The 25,255-nt window shown below is 36.4% G+C and overlaps 2 protein-coding genes across 2 annotated transcripts in view; both read right to left on the bottom strand.

Annotated features, from left to right (window-relative positions):
• The window catches only part of LOC139948671 (transformation/transcription domain-associated protein-like), an 86,230-nt gene extending 73,921 nt beyond the window's left edge, over positions 1 to 12,309 (bottom strand). The window contains exons 1-13 of the mRNA XM_071946900.1: positions 12,216 to 12,309; positions 10,462 to 10,601; positions 9,491 to 9,540; positions 7,653 to 7,763; positions 7,222 to 7,410; positions 6,346 to 6,402; positions 4,892 to 5,020; positions 3,993 to 4,159; positions 3,394 to 3,490; positions 2,703 to 2,841; positions 2,220 to 2,298; positions 667 to 871; positions 99 to 190 (exon numbers count right to left, since the gene is read on the bottom strand). Of these exons, the coding sequence (XP_071803001.1) occupies positions 99 to 190; positions 667 to 871; positions 2,220 to 2,298; positions 2,703 to 2,841; positions 3,394 to 3,490; positions 3,993 to 4,159; positions 4,892 to 5,020; positions 6,346 to 6,402; positions 7,222 to 7,410; positions 7,653 to 7,763; positions 9,491 to 9,540; positions 10,462 to 10,585 (1,439 nt within the window). The 5' untranslated portion in view covers positions 10,586 to 10,601; positions 12,216 to 12,309. The remainder of the gene's footprint in view (positions 1 to 98; positions 191 to 666; positions 872 to 2,219; positions 2,299 to 2,702; positions 2,842 to 3,393; positions 3,491 to 3,992; positions 4,160 to 4,891; positions 5,021 to 6,345; positions 6,403 to 7,221; positions 7,411 to 7,652; positions 7,764 to 9,490; positions 9,541 to 10,461; positions 10,602 to 12,215) is intronic.
• A 2,076-nt stretch (positions 12,310 to 14,385) lies between these two features.
• On the bottom strand, positions 14,386 to 19,954 carry LOC139948782 (neo-calmodulin-like). The gene is made up of 5 exons (XM_071947107.1): positions 19,799 to 19,954; positions 17,923 to 18,070; positions 16,724 to 16,844; positions 15,966 to 16,081; positions 14,386 to 15,471 (listed from the first exon to the last, which is right to left on the bottom strand). Exons 1-5 carry the CDS (start codon positions 19,805 to 19,807, stop codon positions 15,443 to 15,445), a joined length of 423 nt encoding a protein of 140 aa, XP_071803208.1. The 5' UTR covers positions 19,808 to 19,954; the 3' UTR covers positions 14,386 to 15,442.
• Between the last annotated feature and the right edge of the window lie 5,301 nt (positions 19,955 to 25,255).

Here is a 25,255-nt window from a genome sequence, read left to right as displayed (position 1 = left end):
GAATTAGACTGCTCGGCCATGACACACCACAACAAGATCTTACTAGATGAGAAGTACAACCACTATTATTCAAAGGATTACAAATAAGCGTCTCTTACCATTTCTGGAAAATGACTGGCAGCTGGTTTTCTGAGATAGTCTTGAATTTGAGAACAAACACTTCCAGCATATGCATTAAGATCTCACGAGCCTACAACAAACAAACGATACTCAAATATTATTACAATAACCGAAAGGTCATGGTTTATACCAATAGTAAATAGCATTGGTAAATAAAATTGCTAAAGAGGCTTTTCAAAAGAAATACAACAAACTCAAAAATAACTTTGGTAAAATAGGGTAGTTATTGAGATATCACTCCGCGGTAGTGAAGTTAATAACGATCCACTTAAAGTTCCCTACCTTCTGCCCAGCTAGTAGTTAAAAAGCAGGACAGTTAAAAAAACAGGACAAGTCTCCCGAATTCCGAAAATCTACTCCGCGGTAGTAGAATATAAAGCAAGACAGTTCTCTAAAGAACAAACTCTACCTGGCAAGTAGATACACACATGGTGTTACTACAAACCAAATATATATTGGTACCTCACCACGCATTGCCTCAAAACCCCCAAACCAATCAGATCGTTGCTAAAATGAATAAATCAATGTCCAATAAATTTGACTTACATTAGCCCCATCTTGTTCACTCTTCTGACGTATACACTCAACTAAATTGAGTAGTATCTTGCATGACACAGTTTGAATATTACATGGTAGAGATTCATCATGAACGTTCTTAGAGAATAAATGTACAGCTAAAGACAGGTGTTGTACTGGTAGGTGCTGGCGTAGGTGATGTACAAGATCCGCCAAGGTGCTGTAAGCTAATGGTCTGCAATATCAAGGGGGATTAATATCAATCAATTAATCTTGTCCAATCATCTCATTGAGCTGCAGGGTTTGACATTAACGCTGGACCGAAGGCCTCAGGCCAGCGTTGGGCCAATAAATCACGACTAGACAATTGACGTAACAGTAATACCTCATTGTGCATTATCTCCTTTGTGAAAAATATTGGCAATGAATCTGATATATCTTTCAGTTCTGTTAATGTTAAGTATCGAAGTAGCGTGGCAAATGAGATGGATCTTCTCTTAATGCTTGTTCAACTCATTTTGAATCTGGTTTATAAATAAATTTGGATCCTGGGAAAATGTTGAGCTACAAGCCCAGCAGTCTTGTTGGCTTTGCGTTCCAAATTCCGGCCATGAGCTGGAACTACCAATCTTCTTAAACTACATCCCACTAAAATAATTGATGTCAAATACATCTTTTAATGAAACACATGTTACGTTCATCTCAACAGTCTTTGCTTATCACAACTAAGGTATTACTGCATGGATTCTACTAGTTTTTCTTGTAATTGTTCAGGGCCCAGGAGCATGTTTACATGGATGGGCGCTATATACACATTTCCATTATTAATAGTTATATTAAGTACTAGAGCCATTTCTTTGGAATTTCTTCCTGTACATATATTACTAGGCTAGTTCTTTACACTGTTTTAAGTCTCTGTTGAAAAACGCATTGTTTGAAACTAATTACTTATATTGTATCTTTCACTCATTGAATATTTGATTGTTAACGCATTGTTTGAAACTAATTACTTATATTGTATCTTTCACTCATTGTATATTTGATTGTTAACGTATTGTTTGAAGCTAATTACTTATAGTGTATCTTTCACTCATTGTATATTTGATTGTTAACGCATTGTTTGAAGCTAATTACCTATATTGTATCTTTCACTCATTGTATATTTGATTGTTAATGCATTGTTTGAAGCTAATTACTTATATTGTATCTTTCACTCATTGAATATTTGATTGTTAACGTATTGTTTGAAGCTAATTACTTATAGTGTATCTTTCACTCATTGTATATTTGATTGTTAATGCATTGTTTGAAGCTAATTACTTATAGTGTATCTTTCACTCATTGAATATTTGATTGTTAACGTATTGTTTGAAGCTAATTACTTATATTGTATCTTTCACTCATTAAATATTTGATTGTTAATGCATTGTTTGAAGCTAATTACTTATATTGTATCTTTCACTCATTGTATATTTGATTGTACTCTTTGTATGCTTAGATGCTTTTGCATTAGGTGCTTTACAAATGCCTTTATTATTCTTATGTTGTACTTAAGTATTTGATGTTGCCAATAACTGACTAACCTGAGAGACTCTTTACTGGTCCAACCACTACCAACCAAAGTAGCTTCATCAAACAGCTTATCAATAGTTGGAACAAACTCTGCACAGTAAGAAAAAAACATCATTGTTAACAAGTATCCTAATGGAAGCTCATCAAGCATATTCACACTGGCTTTAAAGCCAGGGCCAAGTTTCATAAAGCTGATTAGTAGAAATTACTGATTTACACATTCTTTGCTAAAGCAATAAATTAAGTCAGGCACCAGCCACAACAATGCAAGCTTAATGTAATTCTAGAGCAGTATCTTACCAACTAGACCTCCCAGATTGCCTGGTATGTCACTGCTCTAGAATTGCAAATGTCATGGGTTCCAATCCCAACCAAGTAATATGGCTATTATTTTTATTTATCACAAAACATAGGAAGTAAATACAGTGCTAAAACACATTGGTGTTTATGTGTAAAACCAAACTAATATTCTTAATCTTATTTGCTGTACTTACTGTTTCTGAGGTCAGTTGCTAGTATGTGTCGAGCTGCAATCAAGAGTTCTTTTCTGAGGTGTGCAACCTCACTGGGACAGTTTGTGAATAATCCCAGCATACCCTTGACCAGCTGAGGGGCGTACGAGTTCACCGTCTCCTGCTGGGGTAAAAAGGTAATCTACATTAATAAAGGAGTCAACATTTAAGAAACTCTTTATTGCAGGATAGAAGGGCTAATGTATGCAAGAGATAAACACGCTAGTAGAAGATCAATACACCATGTAAATATCTCAATCCATCCAGTCTAGGTATGACTTGAATCTTACTTATTGGACAGATAGTTGTAGATCTGCTAATAATCAGGTAGGAAAACCTTGATGCAACACTCTAAGCCTTGGCAACTAGTGCCATAACGAAAGTCCTAGTCAGGAACTAAATGCTGTGAACTACATGTAACACGTCACTCCAATTTGTGGTGTCAACTTTTTGGCTCTACAAAGTGGTCGACCATGTTAGTTCGCAAAGTAAAAGGAAAACCGCGCAATTTCGAGGCATATTTAAATGAATCATTGTATTTTTAAAAACATCTTTTTAACCAACTGATTTCATAACAAACAGTTACAAGCGCTTTCTAAAGACCAACTCGCCCGATCCAAGGCAGCATGTCCCTTTTAACCATGATCAATGACAAGGAACCTACAAATGTTACCTGGTATATCCTCAAGATGTAGGCTAAGAATGACAGTGTCTTGATTTGTGCTGCTATGAAGTCAACATACATCTCTTTGTTGAAAGTTGGGGAAAGCCTGTACCAATGGAATGTGATAGGGTTAGAAGAAGGTATAGAAACTCAAAAACAAACAGCAAAACAATCGACCAAATACACTCATAAATATAAATCTTAACATATTGTCATCAATGCCACGCTTCATATTTTAAGCTTCACTTTCTTCATTATGGTAATTAAGCTTTGCACCGAACCTGAAATTTTCTTTACTTCACAAAGTAGCGCTGATGTTAACTTTACCATCAAAACACATGCCGCACACCAACCTCAAATGTAAAAAGAAAACCTTTTTCATAAAGTAGCACTCATCTTTATGTGTAGCGCATGTGCATGACCTAGATTACCCTCATTTTTTTTAGGAAAGCTTGATTTTAAAAAGCATTCAACTTTTAACAGTTTTTTTTCCCGATTGTAACTTTTTTCTACTTCAGTGCTACATGTACTTCGTGGTGCTGGTGAGGATATAAGCATCTACATGTATGATAATTGTTGTTATTTAAGTTAAGAATGTGACAACGTACCTTGCTTGTGTATTGGGTTGGATTGTTATAGTATTCATAACAAGTGGAATGAATTCAGTCACTACAGCATGAACACTTGGCTTGTAGAGTTGATACATTAACAACACAATCATCGGATATTCAGCAAGAACCTTCAAGGAATTGATTCCCTTGGGTAGAATCGTTTGCTACAAGCAAATCAAGCATATTCAATTCATTAGTTTGTTTCTCTAGTTATAACAACTTTTGTTGCAATATCTAAGAAAACTTTGAAGGGTAAAAATCAAACCATTTTTCTCAAATACTTGATTAAAAAGATGTGTCTTTTAAGGATGTTTTTAAATTGGGTTAAAGAAACGGATTAATTCACTAGTGCAGGCAATTTTTTCCCATGGACATGGGGCAGAATGCAAGTAATTAATGATATTGGATATGAGCTCAATAAGGAGGCTAGAATTGTAAGACTGGAGTTTGCAAGGAGGATTGTATGGGTTGACAAGATTGTTAATATATGCAGGGGCATTTATGGCGAGTGATTTGTAAACACAAAGCAGAAGTTTATACATAATCCTACTGCTTACAGGTAACCAGTGTAATTCTTATAAAATCAGCGTTATGTGACAGGGCTTTTTATTCAAGGTAATCACACAAGCAGCGGTAGTGCAGTTAATAATGATCATATAGGCTAAAGTAGTAGTCCCAGCCAATTTTCTCCACCTTCCGCCCAGGTAGTAGTTAAAAAGCAGGACAGTTCTTTTCAGAACTGAGAAGTCTCCCGACCAATCTGATAAATCTACTCCGCGGTAGTAGAATATAGAAAGACAGTTCTCTAAAGAACAAACTCTACCTGGCAAATAGATACACACATGGTGTTACAGTAAACCAGGTATATAACAAGCAGCCTAGTTGTGAATACTTACTTGGCTTTTGGTTCCATCTGGTTGTGTTACTGTGATAATAGTCTGACAAGCAAAGCCCGGCCGATCTACAAATGGAAGGATATTGGCAGGATCTGGTGGAGCAACCCCACTACCAGGATCAAGACTCTTCTGCTTAAAATAACAACATATAACAATACAACTTCAGTTTACTTATCAAATATAACAACACAACTGCAGTTCACTTATCAAATATAACAATACAACTTCAGTTTACTTATCAAATATTACAATACAACTTCAGTTCACTTATCAAATATAACAATACAACTGCAGTTCACTTATCAAATATAACAATACAACTTCAGTTCACTTATCAAATATAACAATACAACTTCAGTTCACTTATCAATTAATATAACAATACAACTTCAGTTTACTTATCAAATATTACAATACAACTTCAGTTCACTTATCAAATATTACAATACAACTTCAGTTCACTTATCAAATATACCAAGACAACTTCAGTTCACTTATCAAATATAACAATACAACTGCAGTTCACTTATCAAATATAACAATACAACTTCAGTTCACTTATCAAATATAACAATACAACTTCAGTTCACTTATCAAATATAACAATACAACTTCAGTTCACTTATCAAATATAACAATACAACTTCAGTTCACTTATAAAATATAACAAGACAACTTCAGTTCACTTATCAATTAATATAACAATACAACTTCAGTTCACTTATCAAATATAACAACACAACTGCAGTTCACTTATCTCAAATATAACAATACAACTTCAGTTCACTTATCAAATATATCAACACAACTTCAGTTCACTTATCAATTAATATAACAATACAACTTCAGTTCACTTATCAAATATAACAATACAACTTCAGTTCACTTATCAAATATAACAATACAACTTCAGTTCACTTATCAAATATAACAATACAACTGCAGTTCACTTATCTCAAATGCGAACAACACATGAAATTGGGCCCAGTTTATAGTGCAACTCGTCATGAGAACACAAGTAGTGACAAAGCAGTGTTCACTATCACACTCGTCACCCAGGATTAATTTACAAATTCGTACATATTAAGATTATAGTAAGGTTTGCGGTAACATCATACCATGTGTAGACAATCTCTAAACAATTTGGGATGGTTCTGAAAAGAATCTTTGGTTTCAAGTGGACATTTTGATCAGTATCCTCTGATCGTCTTCTGGAGAAAGTTTTCTCTAGAAGAGGATCAAAATCAGAGCATACTGACCGCAACGCCGAGTTGAAACCAATGGTTCTTTCCAGAACCATCCCAAATTGTTTAGAGATTATCATTACATGGTGTTACAGCAAACCTTACTATATCGTGTTTCCACCAAGCAAAGTTTCAGATCCAAAATATTAAGAATGTTATCCTTACCAGGTTTGTGGGGATCTCTTTGAATATTAAGAATGTTATCCTTACCAGGTTTGTGGGGATCTCTTTGTACTTGTTCTTCACAAACTGCAAGAAGCTATGAATCTAGAGTCAATGTAAAGAACAACAATTATCAACAATAGGAACATTATTTGTTTCTTTACGTTAAAAGTCAATGTTCTTACAGCCTTAATTCTGTACGTGTTTATCAAATTCTGTCATGAGGTAAAGGAACAAAAACCAAACTTTCAGTATTCACTCAAACTCAAAATGTAAAGACACAGTTTCATCTAAATTCCTCTTTCTCTGGTAAATTATATCCTCCTCATGTTCCATTTTATTCCTTTAAAGGCTCTGGGCACTATTGGTAATTACTCAAAATAATTGTTAGCCTAATGACTTACTAGGTAACTAGCAATGGAGAGCTGTTGATGGTATAAAACATTGTGAGAAACAGCTCCCTCTACAGTAACGTAGTTTTCAAGACAGAGGGTATTTCTCACTCAAATAATAAAGGACTTCAGCTGAAGCCATTTATATAAGGCAGATAAAAGCACACAAATTTGTGCAAAAAGGGTGTTCTTTCTTTCTTAATTCTCTTGCAACTCATGGACCAATTGAGTCCAAATTTTCCAGACTTGTTATTTTCTGCATTTGTTGAGAATACTGGGCCCGATATCATGGCTCTGCTTACCGACGAATTCTGCGCTTACTATCACGATTACCTACTTACGTGCAAGCGCCGAATTTCTGCGCTAGCCTTGTAAGCGTAGAATGCCTAGTAACATGGAGTTTGCACGCGCAGAAGCCAAAATTTGCCGCTTACCTGTGAAATACGATGAGCAGAGTCATGAAACTGGGCCCTGGTCTTTGACGATTACCAATCGTGCCCCGATACACACATTGATTGTCATGAAACCTTACCTCTGGTTGGAGTGGTGGTCTGTAGTGTTTATGTAACTCAATAACGATACGTAGAGCAACCAGAACATTCTCTTCATTCTCTCTCTCAAGCAGTGAGAACATGAGGTCCAAGATTGCAGGAACATAAGGCCGTAGTGTTTCATTAGTTGGCATACGATGTAGCAGCTCCAACAGTAACTTACGTAAATGCTAACAAAGAAATATAAATCATTTATTGGGATGTATGAACATAAAGCCGTAGTGTTTCATTAGTTGGCATACGATGTAGCAACTCCAACAGTAACTTATGTAAATACTAGAAGATAACAATCAAATTATTATTGGTGATGTAGAATAAAATAAATTTCCTTATAGATATGGAAAAAGATATTTTCTGCAACTAGACAAGACATTTAAACAGTTAATAACAACTGATCCACAAAAAAACTAACCTGCTGAGCCTTCTCTGCAATGAAGAATGGTTTCTCATCTTTAAGAACCTTCAAGAATAGCGGGATTGCATTCTCCAAGAAGGCTCCATTCTGAGATGAAGATAAAATCACCTGCAGGAATAATGGAATCAAATTAAGACCTTTTACTCTTAGTAACATGTTCAGTGAGTAAACCAATCATTAGAATCCATTTAACTTCATGAGTTGTGACACTATTAAGACCTTTTACTCTTTAATAGTAACATGTTCAGTGAGTAAACAATCATTAGAATCCATTTAACTTCATGAGTTGTGACACTATTAAGACCTTTTACTCTTTAAGAGTCCCTGCCTGTAAGAATGTACCAAATTAGGGGGGGTGTGATTCATGGGTTCGCAGATCTTCTTTCAAAAAATTAGAGTGATACACCATCATACCAAACGAATAAATCCAAAATTTTAGTTTGCTGACGCTTTCGGTTTTGGAGTTACCAGTTATCAAAGTTTGGGCCAAAAAGCCCTCAAGAAACGAATAGTACATTCCCTGTAAACACAAAAACGTGCGCCAAGGTCATCCCAGAAAAAGTAAAACATTTTTTGAAACCTCCAGCTGGGCTTATAACAAAAGTAAAAAAAAAAATTGGGGATCTCGTTGGCACATCATGTTACGCGCACCTGAACCTTTGACGAACAGTGCCCTCGTGCCATTTTCAACGCCTCATAACTCAGCGCGCCTATAGGATCCCATGAAATGAACAAGTTCAAATGAAAGAGCTTGCATCCCTAAAACAAATTTAAGTGCAAAGTGAGAGGGATCTCGTTGGCGCAGAGAGATAATAGAGGTCAAAGTTCAAATTTTACCAATATATTGCGTTTTCGCACCTCCGTAACTTCGCGCGCCAACAACAAAAAATTGTTTTTATGGCAACTGGGTATTGGAACAGTTTTCATCTAATGACAAATGAAAAAAGAATCTTGGGATCTCTGCAACTTGCATGTCAAAAGATTTTTTTTAAATTTTCTAAAGTATTGTCATTCCATAAATTTTGGCCTAAATTGGCACAACATTCACTTTTTTCATCACTGTAAGTATCTGTGCCAACAAGATCCCATCAATGTTTTCTTGTATTTGGTTAAGTTGAGTGTTCCTAAACAGATTTCAATTGCAAAATAATTGGGATCATGTTGGCCCACCAATATAACAAAGGTCAAAGGTCATATGAAACTACACTACTGCCTATTTCAGGCGATTTTGCGTCGTCTAGAAATCCACGCGCCAATATGATCCCATTAAGTTGTCTGCGTTTTATGATTATATAGATTCTCAGCAACACATAAAAAGCAAAAACCAGCAAAGTTGCAGAGATCCCAAGATTCTTTTTTCATTTGTCATTAGATGAAAACTGTTCCAATACCCAGTTGCCATAAAAACAATTTTTTTTGTTGTTGGCGCGCGAAGTTACGGAGGTTACTATTCGTTTCTCGAGGGCTTTTAGGCCGAAACTTTGATAACTGGTAACTCCAAAACCGAAAGCGTCAGCAAACTAAAATTTTGGATTTATTCGTTTGGTATGATGATGTATCACTCTAATTTTTTAGAAGAAGATCTGAGAACCCATGAATCACCACTTGGTACACTCTTACAGGCAGGGACTCTTAATAGTAACATGTTCAGTGAGTAAACCAATCATTAGAATCCATTTAACTTTATGAGTTGTGACACTATTAAGACCTTTTACTCTTTAATAGTAACATGTTCAGTGAGTAAACAATCATTAGAATCCATTTAACTTCATGAAAATCATCCAAATTTTAGGGTTGACATAGAAGGATTAAGGAAAATTAGAGATTTTATGTACCTCAAAGTTTTCACTTATCTCCTGTGCTGCCTTCAGTCGGTTATCATCAGCTGAATAAGAAGAACCAAATGAACATTACTCAACAAGCGAGAAATGAAATATTGTGATAACGTGGCATCATGCATGAGATTGGTGAGTATAGTCAGATCTTTTCAGCTTCGATTACTCATCGTCAAGGAATCATTGACTTACATGCCTCATTATGGAGCTAATCCAACAACTATCAAATCTACCGTAAAACAGTAAAAAAGAAAGTTAAAGAAATTAGGATCCAAATAAGCAATGCCGATTCCAATGACTCGCTGCATCGCATCATCATTCTATTATTGCACCAATTCCATACCAGAAAAGAATGATAGACCAAGTAATAATAGTGGCTTTTTATACAGCTCGCATGTCCATCACTCAGTGACGCTCAAGGCGCTTCAACATACAGTATTTTCCTGCAAGGTAAGTGGGACTACACTTGAATTATGGTTATGGTTTCAAGGTGCTGTCAATCAAACCAGGAACAACAGGGCTAACCCCTCCTCTGTTCGATAAGTGCACTAGGGTCTTTTATAAATGTGCATTACACAACACATAATGTATCACAGCCATATTGTTTATTCAATACTTTCTAATATCAACAACTGTAATATCTTAGATTTGTTTATTTTAGTTCTCAGCAAAAAGTTAACAATTTTGTTTTTCTTTGGTGTATTATTACCATAAATGTATGACTTGCTAGAATGTTTGTTATGGTTTTGTGTCGAAATCTACATTTTCCTTAGCAAAGCTTCTCTAGAGAAAAATATTGCAATAATTCAATATCATCGCTATTTCAATGGATTCACATAGAGTTAAATATAACTGCATTGATAGCCATGATTTATGTTTGTGAAGTCATGGATTAAAACAAATGTTTTTGATCCTTACAAGTCTAATATTAAATGTATTTATGCTACAAAGTCTGCAAAGTGAATGCTTACCTGCTCTTGTGTCTGCCAGTATAGAAACATTGGTTCGATACTTGTTGATCATAGCAGCTGGATCTATTGGTAATGACCCAGATGCTATGGGCATTTTTACCACGACTGACTCCGTATGAAGCATCGGAGAGGCTTGGCTTCTGTAAAATCACATCATATCAATAATATCAAGGTAAGTTTGTCACAAAAATTGGGAAATGAAAATTTGGCACAAAATTTATTTAACTTTAAAGGGAAGGAACACGTTTGGTAGTTACTCAAAACAAATATTAACTTAAAAACTGACTTGCTAACAAGCACTGGAGAGCTGTTGATAGTATAAAACATTGTGGGAAACAACTCCCTCTGAAGTACCGTAGTTTTTGAGAAAAGAGGTAATTTCTGACTAAAATAATAAAAGACTTCTAGCTAGAAGTCTTTTATTCCAATCTAAAAGCACACCAATTCATTCAACAAGGGTGTTTTTTCATTCATCATATTTCTCGCAACTTTGATGACCGATTGAGCCCAAATTTTCACAGGCTTGTTATTTTCTGCTTATGATGGGATACACCAAGTGAAAAGACTGGTCTTTGACAAGTCCCAAACGTGTACCTTCTATCTACTTAGATTTTTGATTCACCACTTCTTATTTTGTATTCGTTTTCACAAGTGACGAAGGGCACCAAGCACACCATAAGCCAAAATTCCATGTTTGGAGAAAATGGTGTTTGAACATTTAAGTTGAACTATTTTTCAATCTTCCGACGTCGGGCATTGTAAGCGGACAGCGCACACCGTCACGCACTGCTGCACTGCCTTGTAACACCCCTCCAGGATCTGGTAAGTTTTTGACCTTTTTCTTCAAAATATTTTGTCATTGGTGTTATAATAAGGATTCATTAGACATTGACGTGTTCCTATAATTTGTGTCATGATTTTCGAAAGTGGTGAAAATGGAGCAAATCTGTTGATTAGCTGTTGAAATTGTATGTGTTTGACCATTTCGCCCTGTAGTGCATGTTTCCAATTACAATTAGGCTCGTAACCCTCCGACTCCGCTGTCGGGAGGAGGGTTACGTAATCGCAACTAGCATCCGGCCAAAGACTCAAAGAGAACAAATACTTGCTTTAGCAGGTTCACGCAAGAATAACAAAAATACAGGATTCATATAGTATACAGGAAATTTGTGTAACAACATAGATAGGCCTAGCCTATGTCCGACACACATGTCCGACAATCTGATTGAGGTCGGATGTTGTTTCTTTGAGTGACTTGAGTTTGACTCATTCATTTGATTGTTTGTTGGTACATGGAGTTACATCCGTGTTTGGTATCAATGCACTTGAATGAATCCTTGATCTTCAGTGTGTCAGTGATCTTACCAAAAATGTATTAATTTAACTAATTAATTAACAAAAACTTAGTTGAATTGAATAACGTTTGTCAATGTCAGTTTGTTGTTGACATTAAATTGATAAACCTACGACAGCAAACTTTATTTTCATCATGATTAAGCCTGATAAAAATATAGGCCGTGAGTAAACTGCAGAGCTTCTGGCACCGGTGGAGCTTGCACAGTCTCGCGGAAAACGGAGATCAAAGTTGGGGGTCGAAAACATATTACTCATACGTTTAAACATATGGGTTGATCATGTCGAAAACATATGACCCTACGATACGTTTTCTTTGCGTCTGTCTAGCCCCTAATTCGATGAAATAATTTTACGAATAAATCTCCGTCGGAAGATCAGTAAACATTTTAATTACTTACACAAACTCATGCAAAAAGAGAGAAGATGACTACCAAGTACGGTCCACAAACAAGATAAACACTGCCCGTCGTCCGCACATTTTTTACACTGCCATTTTGTGAATCTTAAAGCCGGTACTTGTAGGGTCGTCTTTACAGAAGGAGATCTGATAAAGAGCCAAGACTTATGGTTATAAAGATTTTTTTTTAAATACAAAATTAGAGTAAATCCCGTGTTTAAACATTATTTGCCTTTTTCAATCCCTTTTTAAATATTTAACAAAAACAAGCGAGTTAAATAAATCCAATCTCCTTCTGAATATCGTTGTTTTTTTGTTGGCCATAATATTCAGCGGGAAAGTCCTAGCCTTTTCTCAAGGCCTTCGTCGCCTTGTTTGACAGCAGCATATGGCCCTCTCGAAACTCCAGCTTTGGCTTTGGATATTCGGCTTCAGGCTCCGTCCTCAAAACACGGGCAAATAGTTGTCAAAACAACAGCGGGCCAAGCTAATCTGAGCCGAATCCAAAGCTGAATTCGTGGTCTCGATAAGGGCCATAGGCTGCCAGTCAAGGTGCGAAGCCTCGAAAATTAAACGACTTGTTCAGAGGTCTAAGCACGTTAGACTTTATTTCAAGTCTGAGATTGCGGTTATCAGTTTGAAAGACTCCATCAACTCGCTCACAAGTGGGCGCTATGTCAGAAATGCAATTGGGTGCGTTCGATTAGCTTCCCCGGGTCGACCCCGGTGTGTGGTGTTTTCTTTTTCCAGGACGAACGTGTGCAGATAATTACCCACGTTCGTCCTGGAAAAAATCTGCCACACACCGGGGTCGACCCAGGGAAGCTAAACGACCGCACCCAATAATATTGATAACCCGATTTCGCCACCAGGGGGAAAAATTACTGTAAAAGATTTTTTCTCTGAACAAATTTTGACAAAAATAGTATTTCGAAAAACACCACCCTAACATTAAGTTCCATTTTTCCATGGTGGTTTTCTTTAATAATATTGTTGGTTTTGTAATTGTCCTTTTTAATTGTCCTTGTTAATATATTACTGTGTTTTTTTAAGGCATTAAAGAGTGGCCCTATTTTTGGCTTTTGAAGAGAGGATGCATCATGAAACTGGCACTAATTCAGTTTTGAAAAACACATAACATTATTTAAAAATGTTGCTTTCTGTGATGATAAGCGTAATCACAGTACCGGTATTACAAGACAGAATATTTTCGATCAAATAAAAAAAAGCGCAACAAATTATCATTTTGCAACAGCGCCACTTTCCTATGGAAGGGCGGCAACAGTGTTGATGGTTTACAACTACTTTGTCACGTGACGGTGTAAACAGATAATTAAATGGCAGTCGCCAGATAATAAGTGGCGGTGGCATTGGTCGCCAATTGTTGCATTACTGCCTTTTTCTATTATGGAATTTTTCTACATGTAGTGGTATACAAAATTCTCTATCATGGGAAAATAATTTCCCCTGGCACCATCGATAACCGGCTTCTGTATTGTGATTTTTAAACACTGACAAAACTTCACTCGCCGGTCGCTTGAGAGTCCATGGAGAGTCCATGGAGTGGACTTTGGATATTGCCATATTCTTGTGCCAATTGCTCCAGGCACAGTATAGAGGGATCCACGTCAAAAAATGTTGTTCACACTGTATCTCTTATATCCATGGTGAGAACAGCCCCGGGTGGTCCCGGGACTTGTCAATACCCCGGCGCACTTTCACACGGGTTTCCGGAGTGGACATTTCCAGAATACCAGTGGGTTTTACCGGCTACCCCTAATTCAGGAACTGAGCAGGGGTGTGGTAATTTCCCGGGTATTTGCCGGGGCAGAACGGGGCAGACCGGGAATAGAGTGTGGAAAGAGCTAAAGTGGGTTCAAATCGCTCAGTGTAGGCCATGTACAAAGTAGTTACAACTTTGGTTGCTTGATATATAATTGTTTCTGGGTTTGATTTTATATTTCTGGGGAATGATAAACTCTGGGGATATATCTGGGTATTTATACTTATGAGATTTATATATAAATATTTTTTTTAACTCGGGATTGATTTTCTGGGGACTAATATTATTTCTGTACTGATATAATTGTTATTTCTATCTCTTTAGTTTTGTTTTTTTCCCCCGATGGCTGCTCATAGCTAATAATTAAAATGAATACAGTTTTCAAACATCACATGTTTACACTGACGTGTAAAATTGAAGTTTAATCAATAAATCAACCTGAAGAAAAATAATATTAGTACAAACAAGGTGAGTGTTAAATCCTTACGTATATCACTAGGCTGCAAAAATACAAAAAATGATAAACGCAGTCATTAAATTCGAGCCACAATTAGACACCCATAGAGCTGACAAAGTTGATAATATTATACGACTGTGTCCATCTTGTAATAATATTTGGCTCTTGGCAGCATTATCGACAACAACTGCCTTCAACATATTATGCAAATTAGACCTATGTAGCTGGTAAAAGAGTTGGTAATCAGGTGTTGTATACCTACGACCATACTTAATCAATAAAACATACTCTGGTTGAAGCTTAAAAAGCATGCCGAATGTAGTTTGTATCAACTCGTTTAATTTCATGACATTATATTAGTCAGTCATTGCACTCAAGTTGGGGTCTAGTGACATGTTGAATTGCACATTACAATGAAATGAATTCGTGTTAAATCCACCACACTGTTTAAACTTCATCTAAGAAGCCCGGCTCGGTGTTTACACAAAAGGGCGGCCTCTACGTTGAAGTACCAGTTTACAGAAACTTTTGTGGGTCTAATTGCACTCAATGACATGAACGTTAATTATGCAGTTCTAACAAACCGCCATTAGAAGAAGAAACTGGAATTTGCACTCACAATCTAAGATGTTTTCATGTTGACATTAAAGTCAATTATAATGTGTAATTCTTGGAAATGACAAAAGGTGTATTTTGTTAAATATAAAAAAGAACACAACTTGAATGTGAGTTTCTTATTCCCAATTCTCGTTGTACTGTTATAACTGCTTTTCTAAAGTTATGCCGATTTAGTGATTATATATCACGTTTTCCTTTTTGTCTACACGGACTCCTTTCTCACTGAATAATTATTAACTAATCCACTATTCGATAAATGCTCCACCACCAATAGTTATACTCGGCTTTCTAGAATGAGAAAAACACCATGATCTCTGCCACCAGTCACCACGTGAAGTCGATGTCGATCTGTCGCCGATGGATATTCGGCTTACATATTATCCATCATTTTCTCGAATTCTGTAAGAAATGATAGGAGAAGTGCAGTATAAAGTTCATGTACCAATAACTGTTTGTAATGGGAGATGTGACCTATTGACTTATATTGGACCATCCCCACAATATTGGATCTTAAAACAAAACATTACTAATTTTAACCCATTTACTTGTATTGCCTTGAACCAAAAGGGCCCTGGTGTCGGACCTACATGTGGGCAGCCGTTCTGTGCTTATTGCAGAATTTCTATAATATTATACAAAGCTGTTTTACCTATTAAAAACAAGGGTAAAAATGATGGCTAGCCCGCGGTAAGCAAGCCACGGCGAGTGACGTAACAACGTAAATCCATGCTTAGTGTTCTGCTTACATAAGAAATCATGGTGAAATACGTTTGTGCTTAGGCCTACGCACATTTTTCTGTTACAGTAAGTGCACAACATCTGCTTATACGGGTAAACAGCTTTATGAAATTGGGCCCTGCTTGGTCTTTCATAATGTCACTTTATAAACATACCAGCAAAGCTGATTCTGCCATCATGGTCGACGTCAACGTTCTTGATTATATCTACTACATCAGCATCGGTTAGAGTCACTCCAAGTCCCTTCATCGTTTCCTTCAGCTCGGATTTGCTACACATTGGAATATCAAATTAAACAGACAATTTACATTTCATTCTTACAAGCTTGGCGTTGGTTTAGGCTTGCACAATTTGACGTCTTTGACCACCATCTTTGATGAAACGTACGCGTTGAGGAAAGGCTATTGGCTGCATAGTTCTATATAACTCTATGATTGGCTGAGAGTTGTACGCAGCGCTGACACGCGTGCACTTTTCCGTTTTGTATTATCAACATAATATGGTTGGCCGATGGCACTTTGCGCAATCCATCTATAGCGGAAATTTTAATAGATTTTAAATTTGCACCGGGGGGTAAAGAATATTCGTTTAGGTTTCACCCGTACACCTATGTACGTGTTACTGGTAGCACATATACTCATCGGCTTACCCGAGTTATGTGAACAAAAACACAGGCATATTACTTGGGTGGGATTCGAACCTACGATCTTTGCAGTTCTAGAGCAGTGGAATCAAAAATAATCAGTGATCAGCGACAAAAATTATAACTGCTTTAATATTAGCTTGTTCGAGACGAGCGCATCACAATGACATTTCAAATTAAAGTTTATGCAATCACACAAACGGAATACACTTAATTCAAAATCACAAAAATTAAAGTCATATCATGAAGTTCTGTGGAAAAAATACAAACCTTATGTAGCCATTGCCATCTTTGTCGAACTTTTTGAACGCTTCTTGCATATTCTGCTTTTCCTTGCCTTTCTGAGCTTCCATCATTTGATAAAACTCATTCTTATCAATGAAACCATTTGCTGTTAAGAACAAAAACAAACAAATACAAAGGAGACTTGTCACAACATAATTATTTCAAATTATCAATTAATATAAAATCATGGGACCTACTGTGGAAATGACCAGAAAAGAGGATGTCAAAGGTCTACTCTTTATTTAAAAATTTGTTATCAATTAGTAAGGCCAAAGCGGTTGGTATACTTTTTGTAGGACCAAAACCGCAATGCCGACAGATATACACAAAACGTGACGTTTTAAATCACACAATTTGAAATTAAAGGCACCCCCAAGTATTCAACCATAACTACTACTAGAGTTCCATTCTTAGCATGATCAGACATCATATCCCATCACTTAATAAACAGCTGCATCGTTGATCAAGAAATCCCATTACTCAATATGTGCAGTTTGACAGTCAGAAAATACAATGTGATAATTTTGTTCTGACAACTGTTCCAAACCCGACAGATATGTCCCCGTTCAAGGACTATATTCATACCGAGTGATTGTAATTAAAAGAGCTATTTTAATTGATTTTCAGTTTAAAGATTTTACATAGTTGAGTCTGTCGTAAAAAAAAAAGATAAGTTGAGTTCTGCAGGATACATCGAGAAAGCTATCAACAACAAGTTTTTCACTCATAATGGAAAAACCCCATAATGAAAGTGATGCTTAAATTCCCCAGCCTAGCTGTCTCAAACTTAATTCTCCAAAAGTTTTGCACGTGTTTTCCCCTTCGTATGCACATTGTTTTTTTAATCGCTTTGCAATTATTGTTCTGTTTAGAAACCAATGACAGATGTCCTATCACTTTGAAATTAATACGACAGGAAGGCATCAGCGCTTATAGATTGCTTTGACCAGGGCCCGATTTCGTAGAGCTGCTTTCTGGTTAAAATGTATCCCTGCTCAGCAATAATTAGCAGGATACCAGTCACAAATTGTACACGTCGCATGGTATTTTGGCTGGTAACCTTATTCTGGTAAGCATAATTTTGTTATGCATGACTGTTTTTGCGGGTTGACCCTTCTACAAGAGCTATAAATAGTAAAGTCTGTAATCGCATGAATGAAGTATAGAGAAACCCCAAGTTGTACCATCTTTGTCGACTTGCTTCATTAGTTCAGTCAGTTGAAGTTCAGTTGGATCTCGACCAAGCTTCTTCAGAGCCGCTCCAAACTCACTCTTGGAAACCTTGCCGTCTTTGTCTGCGTCAAACAGGGCAAAAGCTGCGTCGTATCTTGGCTGTGGAAGGTTACGTACATAAATTAGGTCCAGAATTGTGCAATGTTTTGCAAAGGTATTTTCATTTAAGTAAAAAAAAGGGTTTCCTACATATATTTATTATTTTATTAATTATTCACAAATTGTCCTAATAGATTACAAAATCAGATTAGTTTTGCCAATTTGCTATAGGGGGATCTTTGTGTGGACGCTAGGTGGCAGCAGACTTACCAGGTAAATTAATCGTTCTTGCTTATGGGTGCGTTCGTTTAGCTTCCCAGGGTCGACCCCGGTGTGTGGCGGTTTTTTCCCCATGACGAACGCGTGCAGATAATAACCCACGTTCGTCCTGGAAAAACAAACTGCCACACACCGGGGTCGACCCAGGGAAGCTAAACGAACGCACCCACTGTACGCAAGCTTAGAACAACATAAACGGTCTTGCGCCATCTAGCGTTCAAAAGTTTCCCATTTGTTCTGAACACAAGGTGTATAAAACTATAAAGGGTATACCTTTGGTTATATAAAGTACCTTCATGAAATTCACAATCTATTTAGTTTATTCATGGTCTTGGTCTCGCTCCATTAACTACGTCGAGGTAAACGATTCGTACCAGACCCTTTTACGATGTATTTTTATAGCACCGGATATATAGTGCGCTTGAGCCATGAAAGCGACCGACTCTATAGGCCTATATGCATACCTTTGAGATTTCAACAATAGTGAAATATTTGGGTCTAAAGGAAACATTGTAAACCGACAATTGGAGCTTTCTTTGTATATAGGATTGGTAAATATTCTGTTTCGTGTTTTCCATTCATCCCAGGCCCTCAAACGAAGCCCCAGACCACTTGCACAATAAGCATGTAGGAATATAATAATAATATACGCCTATACAACCGTGGACCCGAAGAAAATTGCCCTTGTTTTAGGTCCCCGGTTTGAATGTATACACCACTCATAGCTTCACACACCGCATCATTGATTTAAAGGCACATACACGCAAACAATAAGGGCACCCCCATTTATCAATTTATTTATAAACACAAACATTTTCACATCCCACGCATCCCAAACACGCAAACAAGAATCACCAAAAAACGTTGTTTTCTCTCATGCACATTCCGCCCACCTACGGGCCTTGATTCCTTTGTTTGCTGTTAGAAGCAATCTTTTGTCAAAGTTGTGCGATATTTGTTGTGGGTGTTTTGAGACGCACCTACTTTATGCGCTAGACCGAAACCCCCACTCACACGCTACGGTATTGTTTGAAGGCGCAGAGTATATAGAACAAATCTGCTAAACTTTTTGGAACAAACTCAAACGTGTTATGTGGTGTAGGAACTTAGTGGAAACATATTTAAAAATCACAACACTTTCTATAATGTATAAGGCCACTGTATGAATGTCATGCTAAAGTTGTTGATTTTGTTATTTTCATGCTTACTTAATGCACCAGGATGAGACTTTATTGAAAGAACTTCAAAATATTTATTGTTGAAGATCATGGTCATTTACTGTAGCTGTTCAAACTATCTTGCAAAAGTAAACAGACCGGAGGTTTTAAACAATGAAATACTAATTGAACAAACAGATACACAAGTCATAATGTATGTTTACATTGAAGTTAGTGGTTGCATACATTTAAAAAAAGAGAAAATAATTATGGTGAAAGTTAAATAATTTAACCCATACAGTCAGTGTGAACAACATGCTGAGATATGCAATTATTACAAATGTATACTCACGTTTGCCATGGCTGAGGTTGAAAATGTTGAAACTTGGGGAATACGAACAAGTTGCGGACCACTCACCGATAACTATAACAAGATATGAAATAACTTACTATACTCGGGCAATATATATAGACTTGTGTACAATGGGCCCATCCCTTATTATTCGTATCACTTCTAATATTACTCCGCACTCATGTAGTCCCAACAAAAACTTATCAAACATGACGTCATAATTCTCGTCTGATCTCTTAACCAAACAAAGCCTATTCATAATTAGATGTATAAACGCCGCATGTGGGTGCAGTTTTTAATATAATATTTGGTATTCAAATGCAAAAACAGTTGATGTAGTTATGTATTATGGATTTTTGTCAACTCAATATACGGCGCAGTGTAAGCGGGGTTTTATGGTCATGGTCAGTATAGTTTAATTTCCATGTAGTATAAACTTCAAGGGCATTTTTCTCTTTGGCATAACACAGTGATATTATAATACCGATACTAGGGTTGGGTAAATAATCTAACAAAATATGTTATAGATCAATATTAAAGGGGAAGTACATCATTGTTTTGTGGAAGATTAAATTAATTCCTATAATTGCAAACATTTTTCATTAGTAGTTCAGTCGCTTTTCGTTTGAGGATTTGAACGTTCGTCCCGTAAGGATTTCATGGCAATCGGATTAACAAATGAATTAATTGTGATTTTGTTTGCTATTCCCATACAATGTTCCCGACAGTTTTCAGATGGTAGATTTCTCTGGAGGATGGGTATCGTCATTGATGTCCTTTCATTAGGCCTATTTGCCTTTCATGAAACAAATATACCTTTGTTTTTTATATTTATCAATCCAATACGGTGTCTTTAACAGACCAAGAGGTGTTTGGTGTAGTTGCTGTTGCTGTTGTTGTTAATGTTGCAGCATGCTGCCGATGTTGTCGTCGTCGTCGTCGTTGTCGTCGTCGTCGTCGTCGTCGACTTTGTTGTTGTTGTTGCTGTTTCGATTAAAGTCGTATTGAATACTTTTTGAGTATGCAGACGAGAACTATGTTGTTTCACATTGACAGCAATATAAATGCCTGTAGAAGGCCAGCCACATTCCTTAGAAAAGGGTTTCCTTATATAAAAAGTGCGAGAGTATTATGTCTAATGTTATTGTCCTCTATTTATAGTTGGTTCACGTACTATTTGTTATTGTACCCGAGTATAGGCCTAGAATACAATTTATGTGATCAATCATTCTGCGATTCTGATAGATGATTCAATTTAAACACGCGGACACTTCAACGCATGTTTTCGCCCAGGCAGCACACTCATTTGACTGTGCGTTTTCGGGTGGGTTTTTTTTCCGGGTACATCCATTTTGATTCGGGTTTCGGGTCCCCGTTTCATCCAGGGCCCAATCATAAAGCTGCTTAAGCAGAAAATATTGCTTAACTTGTTTTGTGCTTAACAGAATTGAGCAGTGTACCATTCACAAATTGTACATGTGACATAATTGTTTTATATCATTTAAAGGAACTACAGAATTGTTTTTGCTAACAAAACAGCCGTGGCGGTAAGCACTTAATGTAATCCACCAAAACCTGTACAGGTTTGAGATCGATCGGCCATCTGGGTCACGAGAAGTTACTGAAAAAAACGATTGCACATTTTTTGCATGACATCGATTTAAAAAAAGAAAATAATAAAACGCTCACTGTGCGATAAACTCCAAACGGAATATTATTTTTATTAGTTTCTCATCAGACAGAAATATTTCAAGGAATGTTTTGTATAATAGTTATCATTAGACGATTTTTTTTTCTCACCAACTACGTAATGTTCCTCGATTTTTTTTTCGGCATGGAAGTTACAAGAGAATTGCAAGAAATTTGATCTTATTTACCTCATTCTCCGGGTAATAGAATTGACAAAATGGAACAGGAACCGGACCTCTGTTTCAGGATACCTGAACACCCGGTATACCTGGCACAGGCTTAGTGATACACGTTAGCCAAGCAGTCCATTTTATTGGAGGTGGATCACTTCATCTTATTCAAGAAACAATCATCATCATTTCTTATTCAAGAATTGTTCTTTTAAGAACAATTCTTGAAAATACTTATGTTATAGTGGATGAATATTTTCGGGTTCTAACATGTTCAAATAACACGCCAGAAATACACTGTTACCCAGCTGTTAATAATGCTAATCACGGAACAAAAAACACACACAAAAGCCTTTAGTACAAATGAATTATGTCGAAATTAACATGTCGATTTTTATCATTGTTCAATAAAGCCTACTACAACATTCTCAATGCAATTAAAGGAACTGGACAATATAATTGGTAGTTACTCAAAACAATGTTAGCATAAAAGCTTACTGGTAACGAGCAATGGGGAGCTGTTAGATAAACATTGTGAGAAACGGCTTCCTCTGAAGTAACATAGTTTTTGAGAAAGAGAGATTTGTTATTGTTTTGCATGTGTTGGGATACACCAAGTGAGAAGACTGGTCTTTGACGGTATACCAAAGGTGTCCAGTGCCTTTAAAGTAATTACAATGACTAGTAAACTTGCAGGCTGTGACCTACCAAAACAGATTTACTATTTTTTTTACCCACAAGTTTTATTGTCAAATTATATCCATACCATCTGAAGCTTCTCATATCACTTATTTTATCCCTTGTATAAAGTCAGTGTATATTTTAGAAGGATTAAAAAAGAATTATGGTGGTATATGAAACATGTTCGTACTGTTATGGGAGATCAGATAAGAAAGGTTTCGTGTTGCAGAGTATGTTTGATGTTTAGGCCAAGTAACAAAACCAAGCTCATTCTTTGTACGGGATTATCTGATCAAATCCTGCTTGGAATGCAATTAAAATGAAGTAATAGACGAGGTGCAGTTGCTTGAGGTACATCATTGATTGGAAATAATGGCAATACGCTGATAGACTATATGCTTATGACGCAATTTGTTTTTTTCTGTAGAGTATAGAATTATTAAAATAAAATTCCCTTCTAAATCGATTTAGAAAGACAGCAAATACACAATACTGAAAAGCACATACGACAATGCCAACTTTAAAACCAGGGAAAAAATGGCTCGGGGCAAGTGTACAGTATTATTGGTAACACGTGTTTCAGCAACAACAACAGTAACAATCTTCAAGACCTTTTATGCATTTCCTATTAAAATTAGTCCACCGTTGCAAAATGAACATGACTTCTCAGTGGGCTTGAACTAATAAACAATTATATTCATTTTACATGGACGTCGACATTCATAAAACGTTGCTTGCTAGTAATAAACTCATCGTTACAATGTTTTATTTGGTATGCTATACTGGGCCAGGGACGCATCACGCTTGCATGAGCTTAGTGTAAAGGACTCGATTGTGGTTTTCTAAAGGGACCAAACGGAATCATTAAAGGAGCATTGAAAGAGAGAGAAAGGAGTTTAACTCCGACTGATACATGCACAATAAACAAACAACCTCGACAAAAAGTATTCTCTTTAGGTTTTTGTTGTTTTGATTATTTGGATTTTATTTATTTTTGTATTCATTTTTGTTATTGTTTTTTTTTTTTTTTTTTTTAAATTTTATTAATTTATTATTAATTTGTTTTAATTTGGTGTATCTCTGTCTCGTTATTATTATTTTTTTTGAGGGGGGGGGGGGCTGGAGGTCGGTTGTTGTCGGGTTTTGTTTTCATTAATTTGGCATAATGACCAAGTTTGCTGCCGTTTGCACTTGTTTGTTGTATGGGGTGTATGTTTATAGTGATTTAAGAGGATTGAGAATGGTCTTCACTATAACAGAATAAACAATTATGAAACAAGAAGTTGATCTCATTCACCTTAAGTTTCTCGGGTAATGGAAATGATGGAACAGGAACCGGACGGTTCGTGTAATTGGATAGCCGGTTAGGCCTACCTGCCACAGACACGTTGGCCACGTGCACCTTTGGAAGGAATGTCACTTCATCTCATGCACCAACAAAATCTTAAATTTCATTCAAGAAAAGTATTCTCTTTTTGTCTAGGCCTATGTTCATTTAAAGATTAAGCACACAAAGTTTAGCAAAATAATTTACTCAAAAATTTGGGTTGATCTTGTACAATTTATGTCATAATTATGTCCTAGCAATGATACTCAGTACTTTCTCGAGTTCTATGAAAAAATCGTAAGTATCATTTTATCCGGGTGGGATTCGAACCCACGACTTTTGCAATTCTAGAGCAGTGTCAAAATTAATATTGTTTATCCCCGATGCAAATTTAACATTATGTAATAATTGTATATACTTTTACGTATTTTGTACTGTGTATAGGGCGTTTGACCATTCCTTTAAAAATATTATTATTTCCCAGCCGGTATAGTCGTTGGATTTAGTTGACTGATTTCAGTGTGGAGGTCTAATTTCAGTTAACAGTAGCACTCGGTAGATGCATTGAGCTCATATTAACATGGAGTTGTACAATGGTGCTCCACAGTCTGACATTGGGACGTGTTGAAAGATACAACAACATTAACATAAACAAATTCTTTGTGAACCAGCTGCCACATTGATATAATGGGCCATTATTCAAAGCTACATCTGTGTGTAACGATAAGTTTAAACAACTGACATGGTCATACAAAATTATGTTTCAAATTGTTGTATTAAAAAACATACAAGGGCATACGAGAACTTTCTAATTGGTCATAAGAAATGTAATTTAATATTTTTTGTTGCGATTTTTATTATTTTTTATGGAATTCCTTTAAATTCACCATCATCGGGGATCTCCTGAAAAAAATCCAAAATACCTGAAAGTGGGACCGCTGCCTAAAGGCAATGCCTAAACGTGTAGAAATTTGTTGGCGCGCCTGTACTTCCGCGCATGATTTCAGAGCATGAACCACCCCACACTGTACTTGGGCCAAGGTTCAAGCGCAAGAAAAAGAACTCATTTTCATTGAAGGCCTTGCACACCTTCAAAATCTTTTGAATAATAACATTATTTGGGTCATGCATTTAGTAATTTGTGTAATTACAATAATATATCACAACATGGGCTATGTGCTTAAATTTTGCGGAGATTTGATATTTATTTTTAATTAGGCTTTAATTGATAGTCATGTGAATGGCGGGCGGAGGATCGATGCCTCATGGAAACTGGCAGAGAGTCGGTTTGAGCAGAGCACAACGGGATGTTTTCTTCCTAATATTATATGAACAAGAAATCTGAATTTTATTCGTCTGAAAATAAATCTGAAAATAATTAAAGAGGCTGTGACTTTAAATATGTGTTGAGTATTCTTGAATAATTAGCATTTAGCATTGTTTACCATGGGAGTTTGGGGGGCACCATGTGGGATGGAGAGAACACACAGAAAATCCAACATTTCAGTGTAGCGCCCTCTACTGTCCGTCTATGTAAAAAAAATCACACTTTTCAGTGTAGCGCCCTCTACTGCCCGTCTATGTAAAAAC

Source organism: Asterias amurensis, chromosome 16, assembly GCF_032118995.1.
Source record: "Asterias amurensis chromosome 16, ASM3211899v1".
In the NCBI taxonomy this organism is placed as follows: Eukaryota; Metazoa; Echinodermata; class Asteroidea; order Forcipulatida; family Asteriidae; genus Asterias; species Asterias amurensis.
Note: the sequence above shows the minus strand (reverse complement) of the source record. Positions and strands in the feature narration are given on the sequence as shown.

What these genes read in the sequence shown, in the direction of transcription:
- LOC139948782 (XM_071947107.1), bottom strand. An exon ending in GAAGCAAGTCGACAAAGATG is followed by an intron (nt 16,845 to 17,922) that starts GTACAACTTGGG and finishes TGTTCTTAACAG; the next exon opens with CAAATGGTTTCATTGATAAG. An exon ending in GATGGCAATGGCTACATAAG is followed by an intron (nt 16,082 to 16,723) that starts GTTTGTATTTTT and finishes TCCAATGTGTAG; the next exon opens with CAAATCCGAGCTGAAGGAAA.